Source organism: Azolla caroliniana, unplaced genomic scaffold (assembly GCF_043228905.1).
Source record: "Azolla caroliniana isolate FFs.n. ecotype wild unplaced genomic scaffold, voAzoCaro1.0.p SCAF_20, whole genome shotgun sequence".
Taxonomy (NCBI): Eukaryota; Viridiplantae; Streptophyta; class Polypodiopsida; order Salviniales; family Salviniaceae; genus Azolla; species Azolla caroliniana.
This window is the reverse complement of record NW_028230455.1, coordinates 10306707-10332374: the sequence shown is the minus strand read 5'-3', so window position 1 is coordinate 10332374 and position 25668 is coordinate 10306707. Positions and strand designations below refer to the sequence as shown.

The 25668-nt window shown below is 41.3% G+C and overlaps 1 protein-coding gene across 1 annotated transcript; it reads left to right on the top strand.

Annotated features, from left to right (window-relative positions):
* The first annotated feature begins 20880 nt into the window (after positions 1–20880).
* Positions 20881–24764, top strand: LOC147850969 (chalcone--flavanone isomerase-like). The gene is made up of 5 exons (XM_087335850.1): positions 20881–21078; positions 21729–21830; positions 22497–22655; positions 23598–23806; positions 24510–24764. Coding segments are annotated over exons 1-5 (636 nt in total). The 5' UTR covers positions 20881–21077; the 3' UTR covers positions 24675–24764.
* Positions 24765–25668: the final 904 nt, after the last annotated feature.

Genomic DNA, 25668 nt, shown 5'->3' with positions numbered 1-25668 from the left:
GTCCTTCAACGACCAGCTTAGCCGCCTCTTCTCTGGTCTTTTCCATTTCTTGTTCCATGCTCCGTATTCTTGACTGGGCCTTCTCTAGTTCTTCGGTTGTGGCGAGCAACTGGTTCACGTGTGCTCTTTCTTCTACTTGTATGTGGCACACCACCCCGGCCACTTGTTCTCCTATCCACCGTAGCCATTGGCTGCCGGTGCTTTGTTGTCGTGCCAGTTCTGGTCATGGTGTGGCTTCCTCACTTGCCGGGAACCTATTCTGGGTAGTTAGCAGCAATTCTTGGTCTTGCTATTGCTGCTGCGTCAGCGACACCGGCAATTCAATCACCAGTTTTTGAACATCCGGTTCCGCTATTTCCTGCCGCACAGGTGCTTCTAACACCGGATCTGGTTGAACCGGTTCTGACTCCTTCCTTAGTTGCGGCTCCTCGGGGTGGGGCTTTGGTATACTGTCCCTTACCAGACTTGATTCCTCCCCTTTGTGGCCCTCGCTGCGTGTCTGTTTGCGACGTAATAGGGGCTCGACAGGTTCTTCTTCCTGCTCCTCTGCTAGGGTTCTGCTATTGATTAACCCTGCCAAGGGGTCTTGTTCCAATTGTTGTTCGGGCCGGCGTAACTTAATTTTTAAGGGTTTCACCGGTGTTTCCACCGGTGTCTCCTTCTTTGCCGTACGCTTTCGACTAGGCTGCTCCTTCGCCTTCTATGAGGAGTCGACCGCTTTCCATCCGATCACTTGTTTAGCCAAGAGTTGCTGCCTTTTTAAAGATTGGTTGGGGGTTGATTCAGTCGGTCTCCCCCCATCTTCGACTGTATCGGCTCTACCGGTGGCGCTAAAAGAGTGAGCCATTGCGCCACCACCGTCCACATCTTCTTGCCATCCTTTATTGAGTCTATGGCTGCACTCAGACTATCAGTGATGATCACCGGCCAATCCACCTGTACTCCCTCATAAATCGCTATAATCAAACCGGCTCTATTCTTTGGCATAGCCGGGGGTCAAGGGTGTACATGCCCATACTCATGAAGCACACGAGCGACTTCTCAGAATAGAGCGTCCTCGTCGTCTTGTGTGCAGTACACCTTGCTGGCCAGGGAGTACTCACCGAAGAACTTCGTGAGCATCTCCGGTGAAGGGTTGTCAATCGAGAATATTCCGCCCTCCGGTAAGCTGGTCATGGTGCAGATGGCCTCTTATGTGATGACCTCCGTATCGATCTCTTGCACGACTTTCTCTGCCTCGTCGTGCGGAGGTGCCTCAACGATTCTTAGGAACCCTTCCAACCCGTGTTGCTTGAACCATTTCTTGGCCGCTTCCGAGAGTGCCATGTGTTCCATATCGTCGTCTGAGTCTGTTGGACTTGGTAGAATTGGTACGTATGTGCGTTCTTCTTGCGTTCGTCTGATCGCTCTTAATTGCTTGTGTGCACTTAGTGCTCTATTCTCGCGAAATGCGAGGGACTCTGTGAGGCGGAGGTTTTGTCTCTCCATGCTTGGCGCCTTTTCTCGATTCCCGCGCATGCACGTTGTGTACTATTATAGCAGTCAGTTGACACATGGTGGGCTTTTAAATAGGCTTTAATTAGCCACCAACCACACACCTTTTCAAAGTGCCCGTTCACTCCTCGCCTATGCATGATGTGTTTTTTTTTTTTAGTAACTAAGCATTAGTCCTGGTTATCTGGTAACACCGACTCCTCTTGGTTGCCGGCCAATTGCTTGCCGCTTCCAGTTACCGCGTCGGTCTCCTCTTGATGGAACGGGTTTGGTGGCATGGGCCCGTAATAGGGTTTAAGCTGGAACCCATTTACCCATTTGGCTAGTACTTCGCCGGCAAGCGTGCCTAACTGGTAAGAACTGTTGAATTCTCACGTGATCCAGTATGGTCTGGTCCACCGGAACCGTAGCTTGCCCGACATCTTACCCATTCGGGTCTGAAACACAAGCACCAGCTTGCCGATTCCGAACAACTTCTCATTGCCCTTCTGGTGCCGGTCAACGAATGCCTTCCTTTGTCGCTGCTCTAGTTCCAACTGCATGATACTCGCTATCTGATGCTCTTCCAGCTCACATAGTGCCGCCAATCGGATTTTCTTTGATTCCTTTTCACTTAGTCGCTCCCGGATCTATATTTGTAAGCTTGGTACTTGAAATTCAATCGGCATCACCGCTTCTAGTTCGAACACTAACCGGAATGGTGTCGTCCTGATGCTCGTTTTATACGCGTTCGATAAGCCCATAATGCACTGTGCAACTTCGTGTCCCAATCGGTCTGGTTCTCGTTGACGATCTTCCGGAGGATGTTCTATAGTGTCTTGTTGGTGGACTCAGCCAATCCATTGGCCTGCGAGTAGTACGGAGTGTTGCGCTTGTGTACTACCGCGTAGAACGTTGTTAGGCTCTCCACTACTTGACCGAGGAAGTGTCCACCCTGGTCGCTAATTAATTCGATTGGACATCCGTAACGGCACTAGATGTACTCGTAAAGGAACTTCGTCGTTGATGCTACGGTATTGTCTCACAAAGCCTTGGCCTCTACCACTTTGTGCAATAATTCGTATCGACAATGACGTATCTGTTGCCGGTTCACATGGCTTGTAGCTTGAATGGTCCGATGAAGTCCAACCCCCATTTTTGAAATGGTTCCAAAGGTAGTACTGGCTGGTGACACATCTGCGCCTATTCTGTCGGTTGGCCCATTTGTTGACACAAATGACATTCCTTCGTATATCGGACCGAATCTTTCAGTGTCATTGGCCACCATAGCCCACTGCACCATATCTTTCTTGTTGTAGCTTCACCGACATAGTGTCCTCCAACGACTCCGCAATGTGCTTCCCGTAATATGGTGTCCTTTTCATCGCTCCGCACCGCTCTTCGCCATATTCCATCGGCTCCCTTGTGGTATAGGGTGTCCTGTAATAAACAAAAATGTTGGCTTTGGACCGCCAATCGTTTCCGCTCGTCTTTGTTCATCTCTTTCGGAGGTAGTCCCGTGCTTAAGAATTGATGCATGTTCGTTAGCCATTTGTCCTCATCTGGAACTGTACTATCTGTCGTGGTTTCTGCTGTAATTTTAAACAGTTCGGCATCTGAAAACTCATCTGGTATGCCGTCACCGGTCTTGCCGGTTTCTAACCGACTCAAATAGTCGGCAACTATGTGTTGTACACCCGGTCGGTGATAAATTTCGAAGTCGAATTCATGTAGTAGCAATGTCCATGGGGCCAGCTTACCTGTGAGGGATGCCTTAGAGACCAAGTATAAAAGTGTTACCAATTAGGAACACTGTCTACGGTCAGTCCTTCAACCTAGACCTCAAGGTGACTGCGGTTGCAAGGAATGGTATCGTCGTACCGTAATACGTAATGGGATACTTCCCCGTATCCCGGTAGCGTATAAGGGAGACAACTACAACCGAACTCCTTAGGAAGTGCACTTAGTATCCGCACTTACGCCTACACCTTTATGATTACACTCCGCCACATAGAACAAAGAACACAATAGATAAAACCACAAATATGCACATAAATCAGAGAAGATAGTATTCTATTAGAATAACGCTCTAGGCACCAAAATTACACGCTACCTCTTACAGAGGATTTCTGCCCTTTATATACACAGGGTCTTTTAGCCGTTCACGCTTCTCGCGTGAACCATTACATGCGTTTCTTACGCTTTTACTATATTCTAATATTTTTGCGCTTCTGTCCGTCGGTTACTATTCCGGCGGACAACACCTGGCACGCCTGTGGGATAGTACCATGCCACATCAGACCCACCCCTTTAATCTTCCTCCAAAATGGCCCAGATGTTTGGTTTCGTATTGGCCGCGTTCGCTTTTTCGACCCATGCTTGGGCCGTCTGACGTATCTCATCTTGCACGGCCCAATCAACATTTTTCGTTTGCTGTCTTGTCGTAACTTGTTGAACTTGTGCCATAATCGTATTGACGGTGGGGCCCTTGCCCTTGTAGAGTGAACATTGAGTGGCATAATGTCCGGGTTGTTGGCAAACGAAACAATGGACGCTGGATTCGCCTTTCTCGGCAGCTGGTGGCGTGTTCCTATCCCCAGGTGTGACTTGCTCCTCCCGGTCTTGGTTCATTCTTCTGAAAGTCCGCGGTGGTTGTTGTTGGTCCCGACACGGCTCCTGGTGCCAGTCATCGTCTGAACTTTCGTCGTAACGCCGTTGATCCCTATACTATCGATGTTTCCCACAAGGCCCATTGATGCCACCACGTTTGTTTGCCGGACGGTAGTTTTCGTAATGTCGTCCTCCTTTATTATATCTGCAGTTGCCCCGGTAGTCTTTGTCCTCCGGTTCTTCTTCCTCAGAATCGTTGTTATTCCGGCGATTTCGGTAGTGCCGGTCATCGCGTGGATTCTGAACCATATACCGGGGTCGTTCTTCTTGGCGCCTTTGATCATTACGGCGAGGTGGTCGTTGTGTTTCTACGCTTCGTATTGTGGGCATGGGTCTGTTCAACATATTGTACTCACACTGCTCAACCTCGTGTGCTTTCGAGTGACAGATTGGGCAGTGGATTCGCACGTTGCATTCCACTACGAAATGTCCAGAATTGAGGCAAATCGTGCACTGGATTGCCTGGTGAAAATGTCGTTCCTCATCTTGAGGTAATGCTTGTCGTAATGAGGACATAGAAAACCTTTCCTCTTCTTCATCCAGCTCGAGCTATAACGCTCGTTCTATGACCATATCAGTTGTTTCTCCTTTCACACTATTGTTGTTGAGCGTCGTCCGTATCGGTCTCCGTAAGTGTTATGGGCATGACCATTTAATATCCCGTGGTGAGAATTTACCGTAGTATTCTATACACGTGGATAAGTGTGAGGGTTAAACGAGGGTGTAAAGAAGGGGAGGATTACTTTTAATCCTCGGGATTGAGACAACCCATTAGGTCAAGTGTGAACTTGCTTGGGGGCCTTGGGTATCGCTATAAATAAGAGGCCTAGCTATACCCTCATTTGATCATCTTTTGACTACATCGAGACTCTGCTCGTGTGGTGGGTCAACTCTTGTAGCGAGCGCGCCAGCACCAGGTACGACTAGACGCCACGGCGGTGGTATGGGACGCCGATCGAGGCTCGAGTCCGTCTCGATCCCTTCGCTCGGGGGTGGTCGGGTGGATCAGCACCCTTCTTTCTCTTTCTCCTTTCTATCTATCGTTACTTTATCCTTATCTTAAGCTTACTTTAGTACTTAGATCTATAATAATTGGTATCAGATTTTTGTACTAATGTTTCTTTGTTTTTCATTTGTCTTTTGATTGATGCTGATCGATCGTTGTGCGGTTGGCCTTGATCCAGACAACGATCAACAAAGAACTTCGGTAACTCTTTCCATAATTTTTCTTTCTATTCTCTCTTCTCCCATCTAATCATGTGTTTAGTTTATATGTAATTTTTTTCATTAAGTCAATGATGTTGTAGTGGTCTTTAATTGATTATCTAAAATGTTTACATATGTGCACGAGGTCAACACCTCGTTTGACATATTAATAATATGTGATGAGTGTCGTATGCGTACGAGGTTAATACCTCAATTACGTATTACGTTCACGAACATATGTTACGTTTGCGTATGAGTTGTTGATTTGTAGTAAACGATATGCGGTTGGTCTCGTATGCGTAAGAGGTCAATACCTCAATTGCGTATTACGATGATCTCTTATTTGTGGATGTTTCGTGTGCGTAGAGGTATATACCTCGATTACGTATCTCGATCACATCATTTGTGGCTATTTAATATAACGATATGTTTAATATAGGCATATGTGGTCACATATATACGTATTTGATCGTATATATGTGATAAGTAAACATATGTGTATATTCGTTATTACGTGATTATATCGAAAGTTGTCCTTGTCGGGAAAAGGATGTTGGTGGCCGTCCTCACATTTTTGTGAGAATGGCGTTGTCACCATCCCATTTTCAACATTTTTTTATTGTTGATAACCCCGTTGATGACCTCGATTTCGTTACGTAAAGAAACGCCAATAGCCATAATGATGTTGAGTACGTAGGGCTTGACCCACTTCAAGTGAGGTCGCTCCAATGACGCACGTATCCAACATCCCTCCCTCGTTACATGGATACGATGCCACCATGAGCTCGTTCTTACGAGAGGCATTCGTAATGACGTGACCATGTGATGGCCCACGTGAGCCTACTACGAAACAAGGGTTCATTTGGCTTGACCATTAGGTTGCACTTTGGCGTATGCCATCGTAATTACGAGACTTGAGGTTAGGTAACGTACCAACATAGTTTTGGTACATGAGGGCGAAATAAGGCCCCTTGACATATATGTTCTTTTAAAAAAAAAAACATATATGATCAATTGCCTCGCATATCTCTTATACGCATCAAACATTAAGCATTCGAGAAGAGCAACTTACTTGGTTGGCTCAAGTGTTTAATGTATTTGTTCTCGAGGTCTCGAGTTCAAATATGACCAAGACCATACAACATCCTTGATACATATGACTATAACACATGTTTAGACTTAAGGTCTAAGTGCACCTCGGGGTCCTCGTAATAGGACTTAAAGAGCCGAAACCACATATGTGGGCACCGAAACATAGTTTATTATTAACATTTTTTTCGTGTATAAACAATTCATGACGCGAACATACATGGTTGAGCCTCGGGGAGCCACCATGAAAAAATCGATATAGAGATCAGGGAAAGACATTTATTTGTCACCCCCATGGTTTTTAAAACACCTTTGTTTTACCATAGTAACCTGATCTTGAACCTCATCTCATACGTCTAGAGGGGTATTGACGTGAGATAATGATATCGATTAATGCTCGCCCATGATATGTTTACATCACGACATGATGTTATGACTATATCTCTGACCTTATCCTATTTCTTTTCCAAAAATAATCTTTAATGGCTCAAATTAACGACCCGATGTCATCCGCTCAAGCGGAAGGAACTCAAGGGAATCCTCCCGGACAAATGTCCACTGAGATGTATTTGGCACAAATAACCCAATACCTTAGTTTCACCGCTCAATAGATGACCGAACTTCGGCAATCTCAGAGTGCTCTTGAGGCACGTGTCATTAGTCTACAACGTGAGACTAATAGACCTGATGAGCGACAAGGTGAACCATCATTTGTCGTTAAGCCATTTACCGGAGACAAAAAGGAAAGAACCGAAGAAGCAATCTGCACATGGCTGGGACGATGGGAGTCTCATTTTGAGCTCTATCCCACGCCAGATAGTATGAAGATTGCATATGTCGGCCGAGAACTCGGGGGTAAGGCCGCCGCCTGGTGGCGTGGCCTCCGTACCATGGGGAAATTGCCCGATACCTGGACAGATTTTGTCACGGTTTTTAAGGGCCAATTTCTGCAACCTCCCTCTCGAACCGAGGCAGCACAAGCTTTAATAAACCTCTCTAGCAGGAAATTTTCCTCGCTAGAAGACTATGTTTACCATGTTAGAACCCAAATCCAAAAATCGGATCTAGAAGGGGACAATTGGTTGATAGCTTGTTTTGTCAATGGCATCCCCAATTCGGACTATCACTGGATAGTGCACGATAAGGATCCAAAATCCTTCGAAGAGGTCGTTGAAATAGTTCTTCGCTATCAACGCACTTCGAAGAAGGACCATAACAAACCCAACGAAGCGCCCGGGACTAAGCAGTCGCAATTTGTTGGGAAACGCAAGACACCCAACGAATTCCTGGATCACGATTGTAAGCGACAACATCCTTTTTGTGTATTCTGCAAAAAGAAGGGTCATACAAAAGATCAATGTCGAAAGCTCCAACGGAAAGAGCACGACAACAAAGCTAAAGCTGCAGACCATAAAGGTGAGATTCCTAATGTCCTTCAGGTCTATACACATCATTTAAGTAATTGTCAATGTTCTTTCCCTCACTATGTATTGGGTCCCAATGATTTACTACGTGCAAACGGGTATATCAATGGATCTCCCGTACAATTTTTATTTGATTCGGGAAGCTCACACAATTTTGTGAATGATCGTTTGGTTTAGATATGGGGAATCCAACCCACCGTAAGTGATCACACCTACATGGTGCACTTGGCTGATGGAAGAGTACAATACATCAACGGGGCGATTCATTCATTAGGAATTTCTATTGATACTTATATAGAGGAAGTAGACTTCCATGTAATGAATCTTTGTACCACCGATGTAATACTGGGTTATCCCTGGTTTTATAATAAAAACTCTTCTTTATTTATTGATTGGGTTCGTCATTCCATTTCTTTTGTACTGAACGATTGTACGCATTTTATTCAATGTGTAAAAAAACAATCCCTCTCGATTGTTTCCTCGTGTCCATCAATATCCGAGTTGTCTTGTTCTACGTTATTTTATTGTGTACTTGATCCGGACATTCACGTTTACAATATCGATAATGTCCCGGTTCAATTATCATATTTTGAACAACAACAACTTGATGAAATCTTAAATGATTTTCATGATGTTTTTCCAAGTGAACTACCTGATGGGTTACCTCCTAAATGTAATATAGACCATCGTATAGATATTGTACCTGGTGTTGCACCAATAAGTATACCTCCGTATCGCTTAAGTCGATCCGAAGAAGATGAGGTATCTAAGCAACTCAAGGACTATTTACGAATGGGTTATATACGTTATAGTAAATCTCCATGGGGTGCACCAGTTCTCTTGGTTAAAAAGAAAGAGGGCACATGGCGTATGTGTATTAATTACCGACGCTTGAATAAAGTGACGATCAAGAATTCATACCCATTGCCCCGGGCTGACGATCTAATTGACCGTCTCCAAGGAGCTCGGTATTTTACAAAACTTGATCTCCGTACTGGCTACCATCAAATACGAATAAGTGAGGACGATGTTCCTAAAACGGCATTTCGTACGCGCTATGGCCATTACGAGTTTTTGGTTATGCCTTTTGGTTTGACCAATGCTCCGGCTACTTTTCAACAAGAAATGAATGACATTTTCCGAGAACAACTTGGAAAATTTGTCGTTATTTTCTTGGATGATATTTTAGTTTATAGCCGTACATTACAAGAACATGTTAGACATGTCCGCTTTGTTTTACAAACATTGCGTGACAAACAGTTTTATGCAAAGATCTCAAAATGTGAGTTCTTCAAGAAATCAATTACTTATCTAGGACATCTCATAACCGAACGAGGAGTTGAAATTGATCCTTCTCGCATTGAGAAAATCAAGCTTTGGCCCACTCTTCGGAATATTCGAGAAGTTCGATCATTCCTTGGTTTTGTGGGGTTTTTGCGAAAGTCTCTTCGTAATTACTCCCAATTGACGACGCCGTTTACTGATCTTTTAAAAGGTCAAACGCGTAAGTCTACAAAACCTATTGTGTGGAATGGTACACTAGACCTCGCCTTTAAGGAACTCAAGGACCTGGTTTGCAAGGCTCCTTCACTTCTTTTACCTGATCCTTCAAAACCTTTTGAGGTTGAAACTGATGCGAGCGATTATGCTATAGGTGTTGTCTTATATCAAGATGGTAAACCAATAGCGTTCGAGAGTAAGAAACTTGATTCTGCTCAATGTCGGTATACCGTTCAAGAAAATGAATTATTTGCAGTTATACATGCGCTCAAAACATGGCACCATTATCTTTATGGAAATCACTTTGTGGTAACTACGGACCACGAGTCCTTGAAATATTTTTGTGACCAACAAGACCTTAAAGGTCGTAAGGCACGATGGGCTGATCTCATCCAGGACTTTGATTTTTCCATACGATATCGTAAAGGTTCCATGAACATTGTCGCTGATGCACTAAGTCGCATTCGTGAAGTTAACACGCTTAGCTTCACTGAAATATCATCAGATCTTTATGATCACCTTCGAGGAAAGTATCCTGATGACAGTTATTTCGCAAAATACTGGGCAAGAGTTGAGTCTGGAACAGACACCACCACATCCTTGAAGGAATACTTCCACATTGCTAACGGTTTGCTCTACCGTAATGGGAAGGTTTGTGTTCCAGATTTACCCGAGGTCAAAAAGAGGATTCTTTTTTAATGCCATGATGCACCCTCAGCAGGGCACCCTGGAATACATCGTACACTCGTTCTCATCTCCACTCAATTTTATTGGCCTAAGATGCGTCCTGACATACATCGCTATGTGACTAAATGTCACCAGTGTCAAGTTAACAAAGCCGAGCGACTTAAAGCCGCAGGACTTTTACATCCCTTGGACATTCCAAATAATAAGTGGGAAAGTATATCCATGGATTTTATTGTTAGCCTTCCTCGCACCCAAAAAGGTCATGATGCCATCTGGGTTGTCGTTGATCGACTAACTAAAATGGCCAGATTTATTGCTACTAAAACCACGGTAACAGCTCCTGAATTGGCTTACCAATTCGTTGACGAATTGTTTCGTTTTTATGGGTTACCGATGGATATCGTGAGTGATCGAGATCCAAAGTTTACTAGTGACTTCTGGACACAAGTCTTTAAGAAGTTAGAAACTACGTTGAGCATGAGCTCCACGGATCATCCTCAATCCGATGGACAGACAGAACGAGTAAATCAAATTATTGAGGACATGCTTCGAGCATACGTTGGTGCAAAACCAACAAAATGGAAACGTTATCTCCCAATTTTGGAGTTTGCTTATAACAGCTCCAAGCATACGTCGACGGGATATAGTCCTTTTATGTTGATGTATGGTTTTCAGCCACGAGCCCCGATTGATGTTAATATACATCATGATGAGTTGCGAAGTACGCAAAACTTTCTTCGGGATATGCAAGATATGTTGCATATTGCACGAGATAATATAAAAACAGCTCAAGATAGAGCGCGTTTTTATGCCGATCATCATAGGCAACCTCGTGTATTCAACCCTGGACAGAAGGTATTTTTACGTGTACCTCACAATTCTAAGACATTGTCTACAAGTAAGTGCGCTAAGTTAGCCCCACGGTTTTGTGGACCTTTTACAGTCCTCAAACGCATTGGGTCATCAGCCTATCGTCTCCCTCTTCCCGATGGTGTCGGAATTCACCCAGTCTTTCATGTGAGTCGTCTAAAAGAACTTCTAGGTTTTGGCGACAATACAGTTACAACTGAAACTCTGGTTACTTTTGAAGAATTATCTTCTAAACCACATGTACCAGAAAGAATTCTCAATGTTAAAACAAAAAAATTACGTACTAAAGAAATCCGAGAATTTAAAATAAAATGGATGGATAAATCAATAAAAGATGCCACATGGGAAAGCGAAAATACTCTCAGAACTAATTTCCCTAACTTTCCATTGCAAGAGTGCAATGTTTTAAAGAGGGGGAGTATGTTACGGGCATGACCATTTAATATCCCGTGGTGAGAATTTACCGTAGTATTCTATACACGTGGATAAGTGTGAGGGTTAAACGAGGGTGTAAAGAAGGGGGAGGATTACTTTTAATCCTCGGGATTGAGACAACCCATTAGGTCAAGTGTGAACTTGCCTGGGGGCCTTGGGTATCGCTATAAATAAGAGGCCTAGCTACCCTCATTTGATCATCTTTTGACTACATCGAGACTCTGCTCGTGTGGTGGGTCAACTCTTGTAACGAGCGCGCCAGCACCAGGTACGACTCGACGCCACAACGGTGGTATGGGACGCCGATCGAGGCTCGAGTCCGTCTCGATCCCTTCGCTCGGGGGTGGTCGGGTGGATCGGCACCCTTCTTTCTCTTTCTCCTTTCTATCTATCGTTACTTTATCCTTATCTTAAGCTTACTTTAGTACTTAGATCTATAATAGTAAGGCTGCCAGAAATGTCTCCTGAGCCTCGTCCTCTATCTGGCCCCGTTCTAATTTCCGCCGCAGATTTTGGAAGCGTAAATTGAAGTTCGCGACAATCTCGGCTGGCAACTGTTTGATTGTATAGAATTGCCCGAGGATTTTGCATTGCGACACCCTCCGATGAAAGAACTGCAGAAATACCGACTGCAACTGATTAAAGGTCGTGATTGCTGGTAGATCCATCTGCGAATGCCAAAATGCAGCTCTACCATCCAACGTTAATCAAAACTCTGTCATTTTGAACGGTGCGCTACCTCTTCTGGAAGTCTCTACGCCATGTGATTTACATTCCAGACATTCAAGAATAGGCGAATGTGGGCTGCGACATCAGTTTCGTCGTTGAAGCGGGGATAGGAGAAGGCCATGTTGGATGCTACGACGGGCATGGGAAGACCACCGTACTTGTGTGGTGACGGAACTTCCTGCGTGTCGCCAGGGTATTTGGTGAGTGGGAAGTCGACTTTGTGGTCCCAACAAATATCACTGAGGCCACTGAGGCGAGGTTTTTGCCTTGCGCATTGCTCTGCCTGGCGTGTGATGGACCTTGTGATTGGTCGATCTTGTCGTGTTGGTTCTCTGGGACGTCTAAGGCTAAACATCCATTCGTCATTGTTCGTCTGCGAGAAGACACAGATCACCAAGCGTGCCAAACGTGTTACCGATTAGGAACACTGTCTACGGTCAGTCCTTCGACCTAGACCTCAAGGTGACTGCAGTTGCAAGGAATGGTATCCCGATACTTCTTCGTATCCCGATAGCATATAAGGGAGACGGCTACAACCGAACTCCTTAGGAAGTGCACTTAGTATCCGCACTTACGCCTACACCTTTATGATTACTTCTTCGTATCCCGATAGCGTATAAGGGAGACGGCTACAACCGAACTCCTTAGGAAGTGCACTTAGTATCCGCACTTACGCCTACACCTTTATGATTACACTCTACCACAGAGAACAAAGAACACAGTAGATAAAACCACAAATATGCACGATATGAGCATTACAAAGGAGATTAACTGATGCCTTACAAAGTAGGAGGGTGCTTTATGTAAGGTTACCATCTCTCACTAAAATGCTCACTGTCACTCTACCTTGGGGAATGTGGAGACTCATTAATTATGGGGAATATGGAACTCATTAGTTATGTGTCATAGAATATGATTCTATAACGCATATTTAATGTGTAGAAAGTAGTGGTGACTTTTAACCTTTGAGTGCTAATAGATTCTCAAAAGGTGTGTTCACACACTAGACTAGGTTGAGCTTGATTCTCAACACTGACTCACTATCGTCAACTAGTCGAAAGCTTGATCTACCTCACCATTATGTGACCCGACCTCAGTTATCTTATTGGTCTTCTTATCTAGTTCATGTAGACACCTCGTGGCATCTATCTGGACGGTGCTAAGCAAGTACTAAGGTATGTAAGTGGGACGATGGATTATGACATCCTCTACAAATCGGCCACACCAATTCGACTCGAAGGGTACATAGATGTTGATTGGGACGACTACAAAGCTAACAGACGATTAACCTCCGATTCATCTTCTCCCTCAGTAGTTGAGCCATATCATGGAGTAGTAAAAAGCATTCGACAATTGAACTGTCGAGCACAGAACCTAAATACAAGGGCGTGATCGTTCTTGCATGTAAAGTTGTATGGCTTAAGAGGATTCTCAAGGATCTGAATATTTCCATCAAAGATCCAATCCTCCTATACCAATACCTAGCTCGCAACCTGATTTTTCACGCTCAGACTAATGTTAGGATCGTGACCGGCCACAACCAGTTGTACTTTGAATGTTCGGGTGCAAAGCATCAAGATAGATAGTACACATATAGATAAACAAGAAAGCAGAAAGATAAGTACAAAGACACAAGATGTTTTACGTGGAAAACACGAAAGGGAAAAACCACGGGGGTCCAAAAACCCCGAGGAACAAAATCACTATGATATAGAAGTAGTACAATAAGAATCTTGGGGGCAACGACCTCGAGTTCTTCTTCGTCGGACTGACGGTTGTGGAGTTACTAACTCATACACTCTCACTCTCTCTTCCTTTCACGATTACAGAGGCAACTACTCACTGTAACTTATTACAACTATAATGATTCACACTCTATAAACTTTGCCCTAGTTGCTTATATACTAAAACCACTTTCAGGCTATTTACAAATATAGCCCACAAGGGGCACATTCAGACTATTTACAATTATAGCCCCTCGAATCAAGAAATCGATTTTCGGTTTTCGTTTTCGATCTCGGCCTTGGCCTATTGATCTCGGTCGAAATACTCATTGACTCCACCCGATTCGGTTCGTTCTCCTCCCATCCTAAAGCACTTGTTTCCCAACAACTAAGCACATCGATGTGCATTATCATTTCATTCCAGAACGTGTCTTGGCCAAAGATGTTTCCTGACAACACATCAACACAAACCTGCAAACGCTCGACATCTTCACGAAGGCCCTAGGAGCTGACACACTACAACAATTCAGACGAACCTGTTACCGGCCTAGGGTTCTCGTTTGTATAGCCGGTTGTCGCCATTCTCGTCTCTCTTTGCTAGTCACTGTAGTTCATTGGCCATTCATTCCGGTCGTCTCATCTTCCTCTCATCTTCTTTGGCAACACCTTTCTCATCCTACTTGGTCTGACATCATTTCTCCCAAAATTGTCGAGTTTGCTTCAATCTTTCACTACCAAATATGAGACATTCCTCCAAATTTTGTAAACGTAGGTGATAAGGAGAGGGCACCCAATGTAGACATTCTTGGATTTCTGGGTAAACTTCTAGGGTGTTGAAGGAAGGGTAGCTGGTAAGGTTCATTGCATTGCCATTTCTTGTTGGAAGATCTATGGGTCTTCTGTTCGTGCTCAAATTTTGCTCCCTCGGAATAATTATAATCACCACACCAAGATGATGATAGTGTCTACTGATTTCTTCGATTTTCCAATGAATGTTGATCACTATCCATAGATTCTTTATATGGTTTGCTTATTGGATTTGATGCCACTTCTGAAGCAAGATTGTGTGGTTGTAATCAATTCATAAAATGACAAAGATTGATCATGGTTGATGCTCCTCCACCCAAGAGAGGTGATGATCTTGCCTCTCCACAAGTGCCATTAGTGCTCAATAGTGGGAGAGAGCTTGCAAAGCTGCATCCAGATTATGGCATATCCCACAGCTCATATTGATGCCTACTATCATCACCACGATCATTAAGGACCCATAAGAAAACCAAATCGGTTGTCTTCTCCACTATCAACATGACCTAGTATGGATTCTTAATGCCCACTCTGCACCCATGTGGGAACAACCTCTCAGCTTGAGTTGATCCACTGTTACCTTCCATGGCATTGCACAAATGTAAGGAGATGGCGTCCCCATCATCATCCACCTACACATTGATGAGAACACGACCATAGGTGGTCGTCTTTTTGCACAACGTGTGCACACAGAGGGTACCATAGATGGTACCTTGGCGATGGATCTTCTCAACCTTATGTTGCTTCAGAGTGTAGGGTTTGTGGCCACTTATACTTGAGGTTGGGCTAGATGGCTTGATGCAGACCTCATTCACAAGGTGGGAGGCCAACTCCATGAGTAGGAATCTCTAAGGGCCACGACATTGGCTGATATCATGTCCAAGCTTTGCAATGCTATCAACCTTTCTTCTGGCATTGGTATATGGTGAAGCAACACATGTGGAATTCATTGATAGGTATTGAGTAATGTCTTGATCTAATGGCGATGGACATAGATTCACAGACACATGCACACAACACCTCATTCTTTCATTACGTGTGGAAAAATATTGACAATAACGTCTTGTAATTTTGCAGAGCTTGATTGTCATAAAACAAAGAGAGGGAGGGGGGGGGGGGGGGGGGGGGGGAGAGGCCAAGATTGAAGCAGAAGGCAAGATCAAATCCAATATGTAATCTAGTTAAAAGAGTGAAGAACGATAATGAAGAGGGAGAGACTTCTTCTCAAGGGGCTCCTGCTCTAAGAGAGAGAGAGAGAGAGAGAGACTTCTTCTCAAGGGAGGGTCGGCCGTTTGGGCATGACAAATGTTGATGGGTGGGGGGTTAAGCCAAAAACGGCTCCACCCCCCTCCCAAGGGGGTTACGTGGTTACGTGTGAGGGAAAGAGAGAAGTAAAGAAAAATAGAGAATGACACAGAAATGAGAGGGAAAAATCTATATTGCATTACATGCCCCATAAGGGGTTTATATGGTACATAATGTAACAGTTATATAATATGACCGTTACAAAAGAAGACCATTACATTTTGTACACATGCACATAATTGTGCATGTGTTCACACACATATTCATCCTCACGTACACTCGTATACATTACACATACACAACAACCACTTTATCGTGTTCTACCCTTATACCGCCCCGTACACTCCTACGGGAAACTGAACCTAGGTCTCTCGACCGCCAACCAACCGAGTTTGAGGAGCGAGGAGCAGAAGCCCGACAAGACCGACACATAGTGAGCATAATCAAAGTGTGGAGTCGGATGGTCAAGAGAGTTGAAACCGAAGCCAGATACCGGACCAGTTTAGAGCCAAACCAATGATCCTTTATTGGGTCAATGGTTCCCATATCGATGTCCCCCACAATTTATGAGAAATGCATGTTTATATCCATTATTCTTGATGTGATATTGATCCGGGATAAAAACAATTTTCCATGAACAAGAGAGAAAACCAAAACTCACCTGATTGAAGAGATCGAAGATAATAGGAGGCCCACAATGTGTGTTGAGTATGTGTATGCTAACAACACACGATCCATACTTTCAATTGTTGCGTTTAATACAAACCACCAAATTAAACTTTCTATATCTCATTGCGAAGCCCTAATCGGGGGCTTTCCAACGCTTGTCTTTGTGTCAAATTCTGTTGCCGATAGAGAGTGCAGCAACAAAAACAAATTTGCTTCTTCTTCTTCCCCACTCCACTCTCTCTCTTTCGTAAATAATGGCTTTCATTACGAAAGAAAAAAACACCACCATGATTAACTTACTACAAAGTATAGAACCATTCTATCTAGGGATCTAAAGAATACTACGACACCAAACTCAATGCCACCCTACACACCAATTCAAATGGCGAGTATGATGATATGTGACCTTGCAGAGTTCTCCCTCTTCTTGGTTGAGATTTCATGACTTCTCTAGCACTGTCAATTGCCACAAAAGAAGTCCTTTTAACTTTAGAACATATTTTCTCACCCCAACTTGTGAATAAAAAATGAAGACATTCCACATATTCCAATTGAACCATAGCCCCCAATACCTCAAGAACTCATACCTAGAAGGTTGAGCTCATATATGTATGCCTTATTCACACATCAAGACTTGGTGCTTCAAAGCATGAATATCCCTTTTGAGGAAGGAGACACACATCAAGACATAGTATGAACCATACGTGCATTCGCATTCAAGTATGGTAAACACCCTTGAAGTATGGTAAATACCATACTATTATATTCATTTTTTTAAGGTAAGAAAGTTAAGGTAAAAAGTGTAAATAAAACATAAGAATTTTTTGATAACATGCCCATTCGTTTGCATTCGTACGAAAAAGAATGTTTGCTGATACATTCGAGTATATTACGTACTATGCATCAAGATAACTTTTGTAATTAAGTCCAATAGATCAATAATGGCCTCTCTTAAGAAGGAGACACATGTCAAGATAAGTTTTGTACTTAGGTCCTATGAGTCAATATTGGCCTCTCTCTCTCTCTATCTATCCATCGCTCACACACATTAATCTCTTTCTCTCTTCTTCTTCTTCTTCTTCTTCTTTTTTTTTGGTAAAATCACACAATTATATTAATTGCATGTAAAAAAAACCCATATTACAACTTGTTAGTCATCTTTACATACATAGAGAGATACATATTCATAACATTACCATGAATATGTCTCTCAACATCCCCTAATCTTTCTTAGCAGACCAAATGACGAATGTGATGTCCAAGTAACTTACATACTTGTTTCTCTTTATGATTGAATATGCTTGACATCTCCAACAATGAAAATTGCCATAAAAGGAACCCTTTCAATCTCAACACATAACGATGTACTCCCCTTTGTTCATCAAATATAAAAGCATTTCGCATATGCCAAATAATCTCTCTCTCTCTCTCTCTCTCTCTCTCTCTCTCCAATAGCACATGGACCAAGTCCATGGGTGAGAATGAAAGAAAGAAAGATATGTTAACGTCTTCTAAGGCCAAAATTGGCCCATTAGACAGTTGGTTTACAACAAAATGGGTATTTATCCAATCATCAGAACTAAAATAAAATAAAGTAAAAATGGGACTTAAGCTAAAAGAGTTCTAGTAGTGTACAAAACATGGTATACTCGATAAAAGGAAGTGACTTTGCAGTAAGCCTAATTTAATTTCCATCCAAGCCTCTCGAAAAGAAGTGAGAGCTCAAAGGGTTTTGGTGTGGGTGTGACCCATGGTCTCAGTGTATAGAGTGCCCCAACCATGGCTTCTAGGCGGTGTAGCTCACATTCCCTTATTTTCTTTATTGCTTCTACACCACATCGAGTTGCTTTGAAATCTGACATCCGAGGGTGTTTGGTTCTTCTTTGGTTTTCTGCTTCATCAAGGAAAAGGCCGAGTGGTGCAAGTGTGTTGACATTCGTTGTCTCCCCCTGTTCCTGAAAAACTTCATTTGTTACATGTTGGTGAACATTAGCAACATTATTGTCAGCATTTTGTAACTTATTCTCTCTGTGTTGTTTTAGCTCGAGGATGTATCTGCCTATTTTCTTTATATCTAGAGTATCTAATAGTTTGGGGAGGGTGGGAGAGGAACCAAGTTTGTCTTGGTATTTTGCCCTTATCTCGGCGTAGGTGGGACACTTGCATGTAAAGTGGTACTCATCCTCTATCTCTATGTGGCATAACCTGCATATTCTTTCCTCCCTAGGGACTCCATTAGTATGACCATTCTCAATCTCAATTTGGTGAGATGATATTCCAAGTTGTCCAATGGCAACCCTTAGTGCATGTGGTAAGAATACGTCTACATATTTGGGCCACGTAATAAAACCTAACATAGAGAAGTGCATGAAGTGTTCATTATAGTACAACATTTTAGATGGGAGTGGCTCTAGTGGAGTAATCCATTTATACCGAGTGTAAATTTGTCATATTTCTTGACGTATTACTTTATTGCGGTCCTCATGAGAGATTAAAGTGTTATCAATCGCGTGGTTGTACCTAAGGGGAGGGAGGTTATTAATGTTTGGATTGTTCGCAAGAAGCCAACTCACTATCATGCCATACCATGAGCTAGTATAACCAGACTCATACAATGATCGAGAGGCCTTAAAGGCTTGATGGGATATTCTATCACGTGGTTGGCTATATATCTTGTAGATAAAGACTCCAAGTTGAAAAAGTGCCTCTATTAACATCGTGGGTAAAGTGAACTCGGCCCTAATAATGTCATGTTGTACTGTCAATTTGCTTCGGAGTTGGCGTGATAACATCATCACCAATGGTCTCTCTAATTGCGTGACAGAGGTGGTCTTGGTGGTGGGATCGTTTTTGCATTGTCCCGACCTATTCTTTGTTTATATTGTACGTACGCCGATTTTGATTTTGTAAGGCAAGGCAAGGCATGTCTGTCCATCCATCCATCCGTCCATCCACACACTAACCCAACTGTCCATCACATGTTTTCAACATGATATAGGATTCATGATATTTCTCGGAATCTTTCCTCCTTTCATATACTCCTTCCTTTCCTTTCCTTATGTCTCTAGACTCTTTTTCATTCACTCCTTCCTTTATCTTCCTTCCTTATGGTCTCTAGACTCTTTTCATTTATTCCTTCCTTTCCTACCTTCCTTCCTTCGTGTCTCTTGACTCTGACTCTCTCTCTCTCTCCCTCCTTCCTACTAACAATCGGCAACAGTTTGGTTCAGTTTGAGAGGGTCAAAACCGAACCAGTTTCGAACCAAACTGTTTTATTTTTTTGAAACCTGAACCGAACTGTTAAAACATTTTTCAAACCATTAAACCATAAAAACCGTAGTTTCGTGGTTCGGTTTCGGTTTTCAACTTAGGTCAAATTTTAAAATTTTAAAAAATTTATAATATCTCATTATTTTAAATTTTGTAAATTTTAAAGATGTTCCTAAAATGTGAGAATAAGGTCTAAAAATGAAAAGATTGTTTAAAAATAAATTTTTAAATTAAAAAAAAAAACCATTAAACCGTTTAAACCACGGTTTTTGACTCTTAAAACCTAAAATGTTCCTAAAATTTTGTAAATTTTAAAGATGTTCCTAAAATGTGAGAATAAGGTCTAAAAATGAAAAGATTGTTTAAAAATAAATTTTTAAATTAAAAAAAAACCATTAAACCGTTTAAACCACGGTTTTTGACTCTTAAAACCTAAAATGTGAGAATAAGGTCTAAAAAATGAAAAGATTGTTTAAAAATAATGTTTTAAATTTAAAAAGAAAAACGTTAAACCACGGTTTCTGACTGTTAAAACCGAACCGAACCGTTTTAAAAAACCTGAACCTGAAGCGAACCGAACTGTTTGAAAACCGTTAAGCTGCGGTTTCGCGGTTCGGTTCGGTTCGGTTGGGCGTTACTTCCTACCTTCCTTCCATTTGTGTTTGTGGACGTAGACTCTTTCTTTTTGTTTTGGTGGACGCTGACTCTCTCTCTCTCTCTCTCTCTCTCTCCTACTTTCCTTCCTTTTGTGTCTCTGGGGACTAGACTCTTTCTTTTGTTTTGGTGGACGCTGACTCTCTCTCTCTCTCTCTCTCTCTCTCTCTCTCTCTCTTTCTGTCGCGTGCGCGAGCGCACAGTTGTCTCGTGGGCAACGAACGCAGACTCAGACTTCCCTCAGTTAATCCCACCACACGGACTTCTGATGGGAGGAGGCCCTGCATTCATTGCCTCGTTCTTCTCATTCCTTCTACTTATTATGTACGGTGTACACACACGTTGCCTCCCTTCCTAACCTAAATTACACCTTCATCTTCGTCTTCGTCTTCGTCTTCTTCTGCAACAGCAGCAGGAGCTCAGACCATTTCCATCTCCATTTCCATCTCCATCTCCATCTCCATCTCCATCTCCATCTCCATCATCGTCTTCTTCTTCTTCTTCTTCTTCTTCTTCCCCTTCGTCATCGTCTTCTGCGGAAACAGCAGCAGCAGCAGCAGCAGCAGTGAGTACATTCCCGCTCATCTCCTTCTTCACCGATTTCTCTTCTTTTAATCATTTATTTCTCCATCTTCTTCTTCTTCTTCTTCTTCTTTCCTTGCTTCCATCGCATATTTCTTCTTCTTCTTCAATGCTTTACATTTACTATACCGCCTCCGCCCCGCTCCCTCCATCGCATTTTTCTTCTTCTTCACTGATCCAATTGCCATGTCTTACATTGTGCTTCGTCAATTTATTATCTTCCGCAATCGCGCATGCCTTCTTTTCGATAAACGTCACTGTATTATCTTCCTTTAACCATCATATCTGCATATAATGCCTAATTTCGTCTTCCATGAAAACTTTCAATAAGGCTTCATTTTCTCTTCCTTAGTCTGTATATCTTCACGCAATGCTTCTTTTTCTGTTCCTTAATCTCCGTGTCTTCATATAATGCTTCATCTATCTTCCTCAACTGTTGTATCTTCATCTAACGCCTCACAACATCTTCCCTAATCATTGTATCTTTCATGTAATGTTTCCTTTTCTCTTCCGTAATATTAATGATATCTTCATATAACCATGTAAAAATATATAACTTGCAGTTTTCATGATTCATTATATTAGTCTGATGGTGTTTCTAATACACATATTGAAACTCGTCCTTACCTTTCTTCAGTGGCTGTCCTTGAGTTTGATGGCTTGGAAGTAGACGGGACCGATTTCGCTTCTTCCATTGTTCCACCTGGATCCGCACAGTCTCTTGGATTAGGAGGAGCTGGTATATCATTGTGTTTCATTACAAACTAGCTATGTTGTCTCTATGTTAATGCAAGGTTGCAATCGTTACGTACTTCATTTCAGTATGCAATGATTATTGTCTTATATATTAAGGAAATCAATGAACCTGTTATTCGAAATAATTGTATCTTCACATAATCCTAGATCCCTTTCTTCAAAAGATGAGATATTTAATTGTTACACACTTAATTATGTCTTTATGTAATCAAACGATGTGATATGTTCTCACTTTCAACGTGATTCAACAATAATTATGTCCCTATATAATGAAATAATTTTCTTTATACAGTCAAACAATGTAATCGTGGTCTTAAATTCATTATAATTCAATAATAATGTTTTATATGAGGAAACAGTGAATTGATGCGAAAGTCTCTCTCTACTTAAGGGAACAATGTGATCACCTTCTTCACTTTATTCAATTCAATATGACATAAATTAGTTCCTTTCATAGTGAAATGGTGATTGTGTCCATATATACAATGGAACAATATGATCCCTTTCAACAATTCAATATGCAATACCTATGTCCTGACATAGGCATACAAAATAGTTGTGTCTTTATAATATAATGGAACGATGGGAGATCTCTTTTTTCAATTCAAAGTTACACAGTTTTGGATTATAATTTAACTACCTTTCACAGGTGCCAGAGGCATGGAAATCAATGGTAATTTCATCAAATTCACTGCCATTGGTATATATGTAGATACGGCAGTTGTTCCTCATCTGGCCCCTAAGCTTGCTGGGAAATCCGTGGATGAGCTTTGTGAGAAAGAGTTGATATTTGAAGAATTACTTATAGGTTAGTATTTAACACCCTAAATACTGTGGTCATATAAGTTTTTCTTTGTTAATAAAAGAATGAAACCTGCATGAAAGTAGCTCCTAAATATCATATGTTACATGTCTTTGGAAAGATTTTGATTAGTAGTTACATCCAGATATATTGTGAGGAATAATGTCATCAATCTGACATTTCTAAATTAGTGTGTAATCTGTGATGTAAGTAGTGTATAAGTCTTTCTGTAACTTTCGAATTCATCCATTGGTAATGGTTTGGAAGCTCAGTACCAGCCTCCAGCAGCCTACCTCTAGTTTTTACTGCAATGCATGTTTTTGTCGATAACGTTATGCAAGTTTTTATGTTGGTCCAGAGGTTTTCTGTGCAGAATTTAATGCCAATAGAAGTGATCTGTTTTTTTGGAAACTCATCCACTTGAAATGTTTTTGCAAGCTTTGTTCAAGAAGCTCATAGGTATTTCAGTGCATTTATTTCTAGAAATTCATCTGACCTCCTCTCTGTCTATTTGCCTAAAGTTTTGTTTATGAAAGAAACAATGCTAATAGGGCATGCCTCAAGCTCATGCTCTTATTCAATTTATCCATCAGCAATGGTTTGTGAGTATATTTTCTCTCATATCTCAATTCGATGCATTTCTATGGACAAAATTTCTATACTATTGAAGGAAACAATGCAAATATGGCTCGTTTGATACGTTTGCAATAAAGATCATCTGCTATTTTTTAGTTTATCTATTGGTGGATCTATACTACGGTATAATATTACAATAAAAGGGCATGTCTAATGCTTGTTTGGTGTTTTCCAATTAAAGCTCATCTGAAACTTCTGAATCAAGTTAATCTGATACTTCTTAATCAAGCTTATATGATATGTCTGAATCAAGCATATACTGGTGTTTTCCAACTTATCCATGGTTTTATACATGGTATCTTGTTTTATCAGCTCCATTCGAGAAGTTTGTGCGAGTTGTCTTCCTTGTTCCTCTCACTGGAATTCAGTATTCTGAGAAAGTTATCGAGCGAATTGGTGTTCAAGAATATACCACAAAAGTGCAAGAAGAACACAAGCAGAAATTTCTAGAGACCTTCAAGGAAGAGAACTTTCCTCCTAGATCATCTGTACTATTCTCATTCTCAAAAGAAGGATTGAAGGTAAAAAATAACAGAAACAAAAACAATACTCTCATTGATGTTTTTGGTTTTTGTTTTTTATTTTAGCATCGCCTCTTCAACTAGGAAAGCTTAAGTTCTTATTTTAAATTGTTTTTTGTTTGGGCATAGCACTGAATAGCCATACGTTTTCGTGCTCGTCTCTGCATATGTTACTCAATCATATATATAGATCTTGTCAGTATTCATAATTTGTTTTTTTTTTCCCTTTAATAAGTTCTCTTTTCCCGAGTATTTTTGTCTAAAGTTTATTCATTCTTTCATCTTTTACTGAGGCATTGAATGCAAATCGTGCTACACTGCTATGCTTTTGTTAGGAAGCTGTTGTCAGTTATCTCTGCAGGCCTCTCTCCAATTGCCGCAAAACAATTATCTTTTCTCAGAACTGCTTTTATTCTCATTTTACACAGCAAGAAATAATTCCCCTTGGAACTTCCCTAGTTAGTACTTCATCTGCACTGATTGTATCTATGCTATAGCAAATTGTGTTTGGTGATTTACTGATTGTATCAATGCTATAACAAATTGTGTTGGTGATATGCGAAGTGTTTATATGTATGGTAAAACTAAAACTGTGGTGTTATATATCTATGGTATAATAAAATGTTTTGCTATATATATATATATGGACTTGACAAATTTTGTGTAGGATTTACTTATTGTGTGTATGGATATTGTGCCTCAGATTGCCTTCACAAAGGATAATCGTATTCCGGAAAAGCCAATTGCCGTGATTGAAGATGAATCCTTTGCCACAGCTGTTCTTGCAACTATCATTTGGAAAGATGGAGTATCCCCTGCAGCGAAAGTGTCTCTTGCAGAAAGATTGTCTAAGCATTTCACTGTCTAAAAAAAGCTATTCATGGGGAGGGAGAAAAATCTGTCTTTGCTAAACATTCTTCATCAGAAACTATATTTTCTTTTGGTTTGTAGAGAATAGGAAAGAAAACAAAAACAAGAAGCCAGATCAAGTATAAATGGGTTTCAAGTAGGAGAATCTAGGGGAGAAAAAACGAAGTGTTGGCCTACTTATCTTTTTATGTAAAATAAAATAACTGCCATGCTATGTTTTCTTCCACATGGAAAGAACAAATATGAATTGCTGCATTGAATACAAATATCTTCTTTTCATTTTTCTCTCTTATCATGTGAGCAAACTATTTCATGTCGCTTGATAAAGTAACACAGTCTTATCTATAGACTATGGATGCAGTGTTTAGTGCATCTAGTAAACCTTTGAATTAAAAAAGGTGTGAATGAACTTAAACGACAATGTGTTAAATGAGCTGTATGCCAACGTTCGGGAATGAGCAAACGTTTAAGTAAATATAAATGTGGAATGAACAAACTTTGTGTAAGCAATAATATGTGACAGTTAAAGAATGTATCATGGAAAGTTGGTACTTTATGTTTTTGAATAAGAATAATGATCTTATAATTAAAGTAGATTAAACAAGAAAATGCATGATTTCTAAGCATGGTTAAAGGTGTGGATTATTTTAATGTTTTCAATTGAGTATAATGTGATGAAAAGTTGGAGAGTTACTTTACGTTTTGACCCAGAATAATGATCTTATAATTAAAGTAGATTAAACATGAAAATGCATGATTTCTAACCGTGGTTGATGATTTGGACGATTATTTTAGTGTTTTTGATTGAGTATAATGTATGCCTCGTCCCATATGCAAGCATTTAAATAAACTTTAAGTTAACAGACTTTTGAATGAACTTCAAGTGAATAAACATTTGTTAGCGTAAGGATTGAGAATTGTCTTTGCCTCATATCCCTTCATCACTTGATTCACATTTGGCTTTTATGTTTCCTTAACATATGTATGTGTAT

Coding starts and splice junctions, on each gene's coding strand:
- LOC147850969 (XM_087335850.1), top strand. Junction 21,831..22,496: donor TCTTGGATTAGGAGGAGCTG/GTATATCATTGT, acceptor TACCTTTCACAG/GTGCCAGAGGCATGGAAATC. Junction 23,807..24,509: donor TCTCAAAAGAAGGATTGAAG/GTAAAAAATAAC, acceptor ATTGTGCCTCAG/ATTGCCTTCACAAAGGATAA.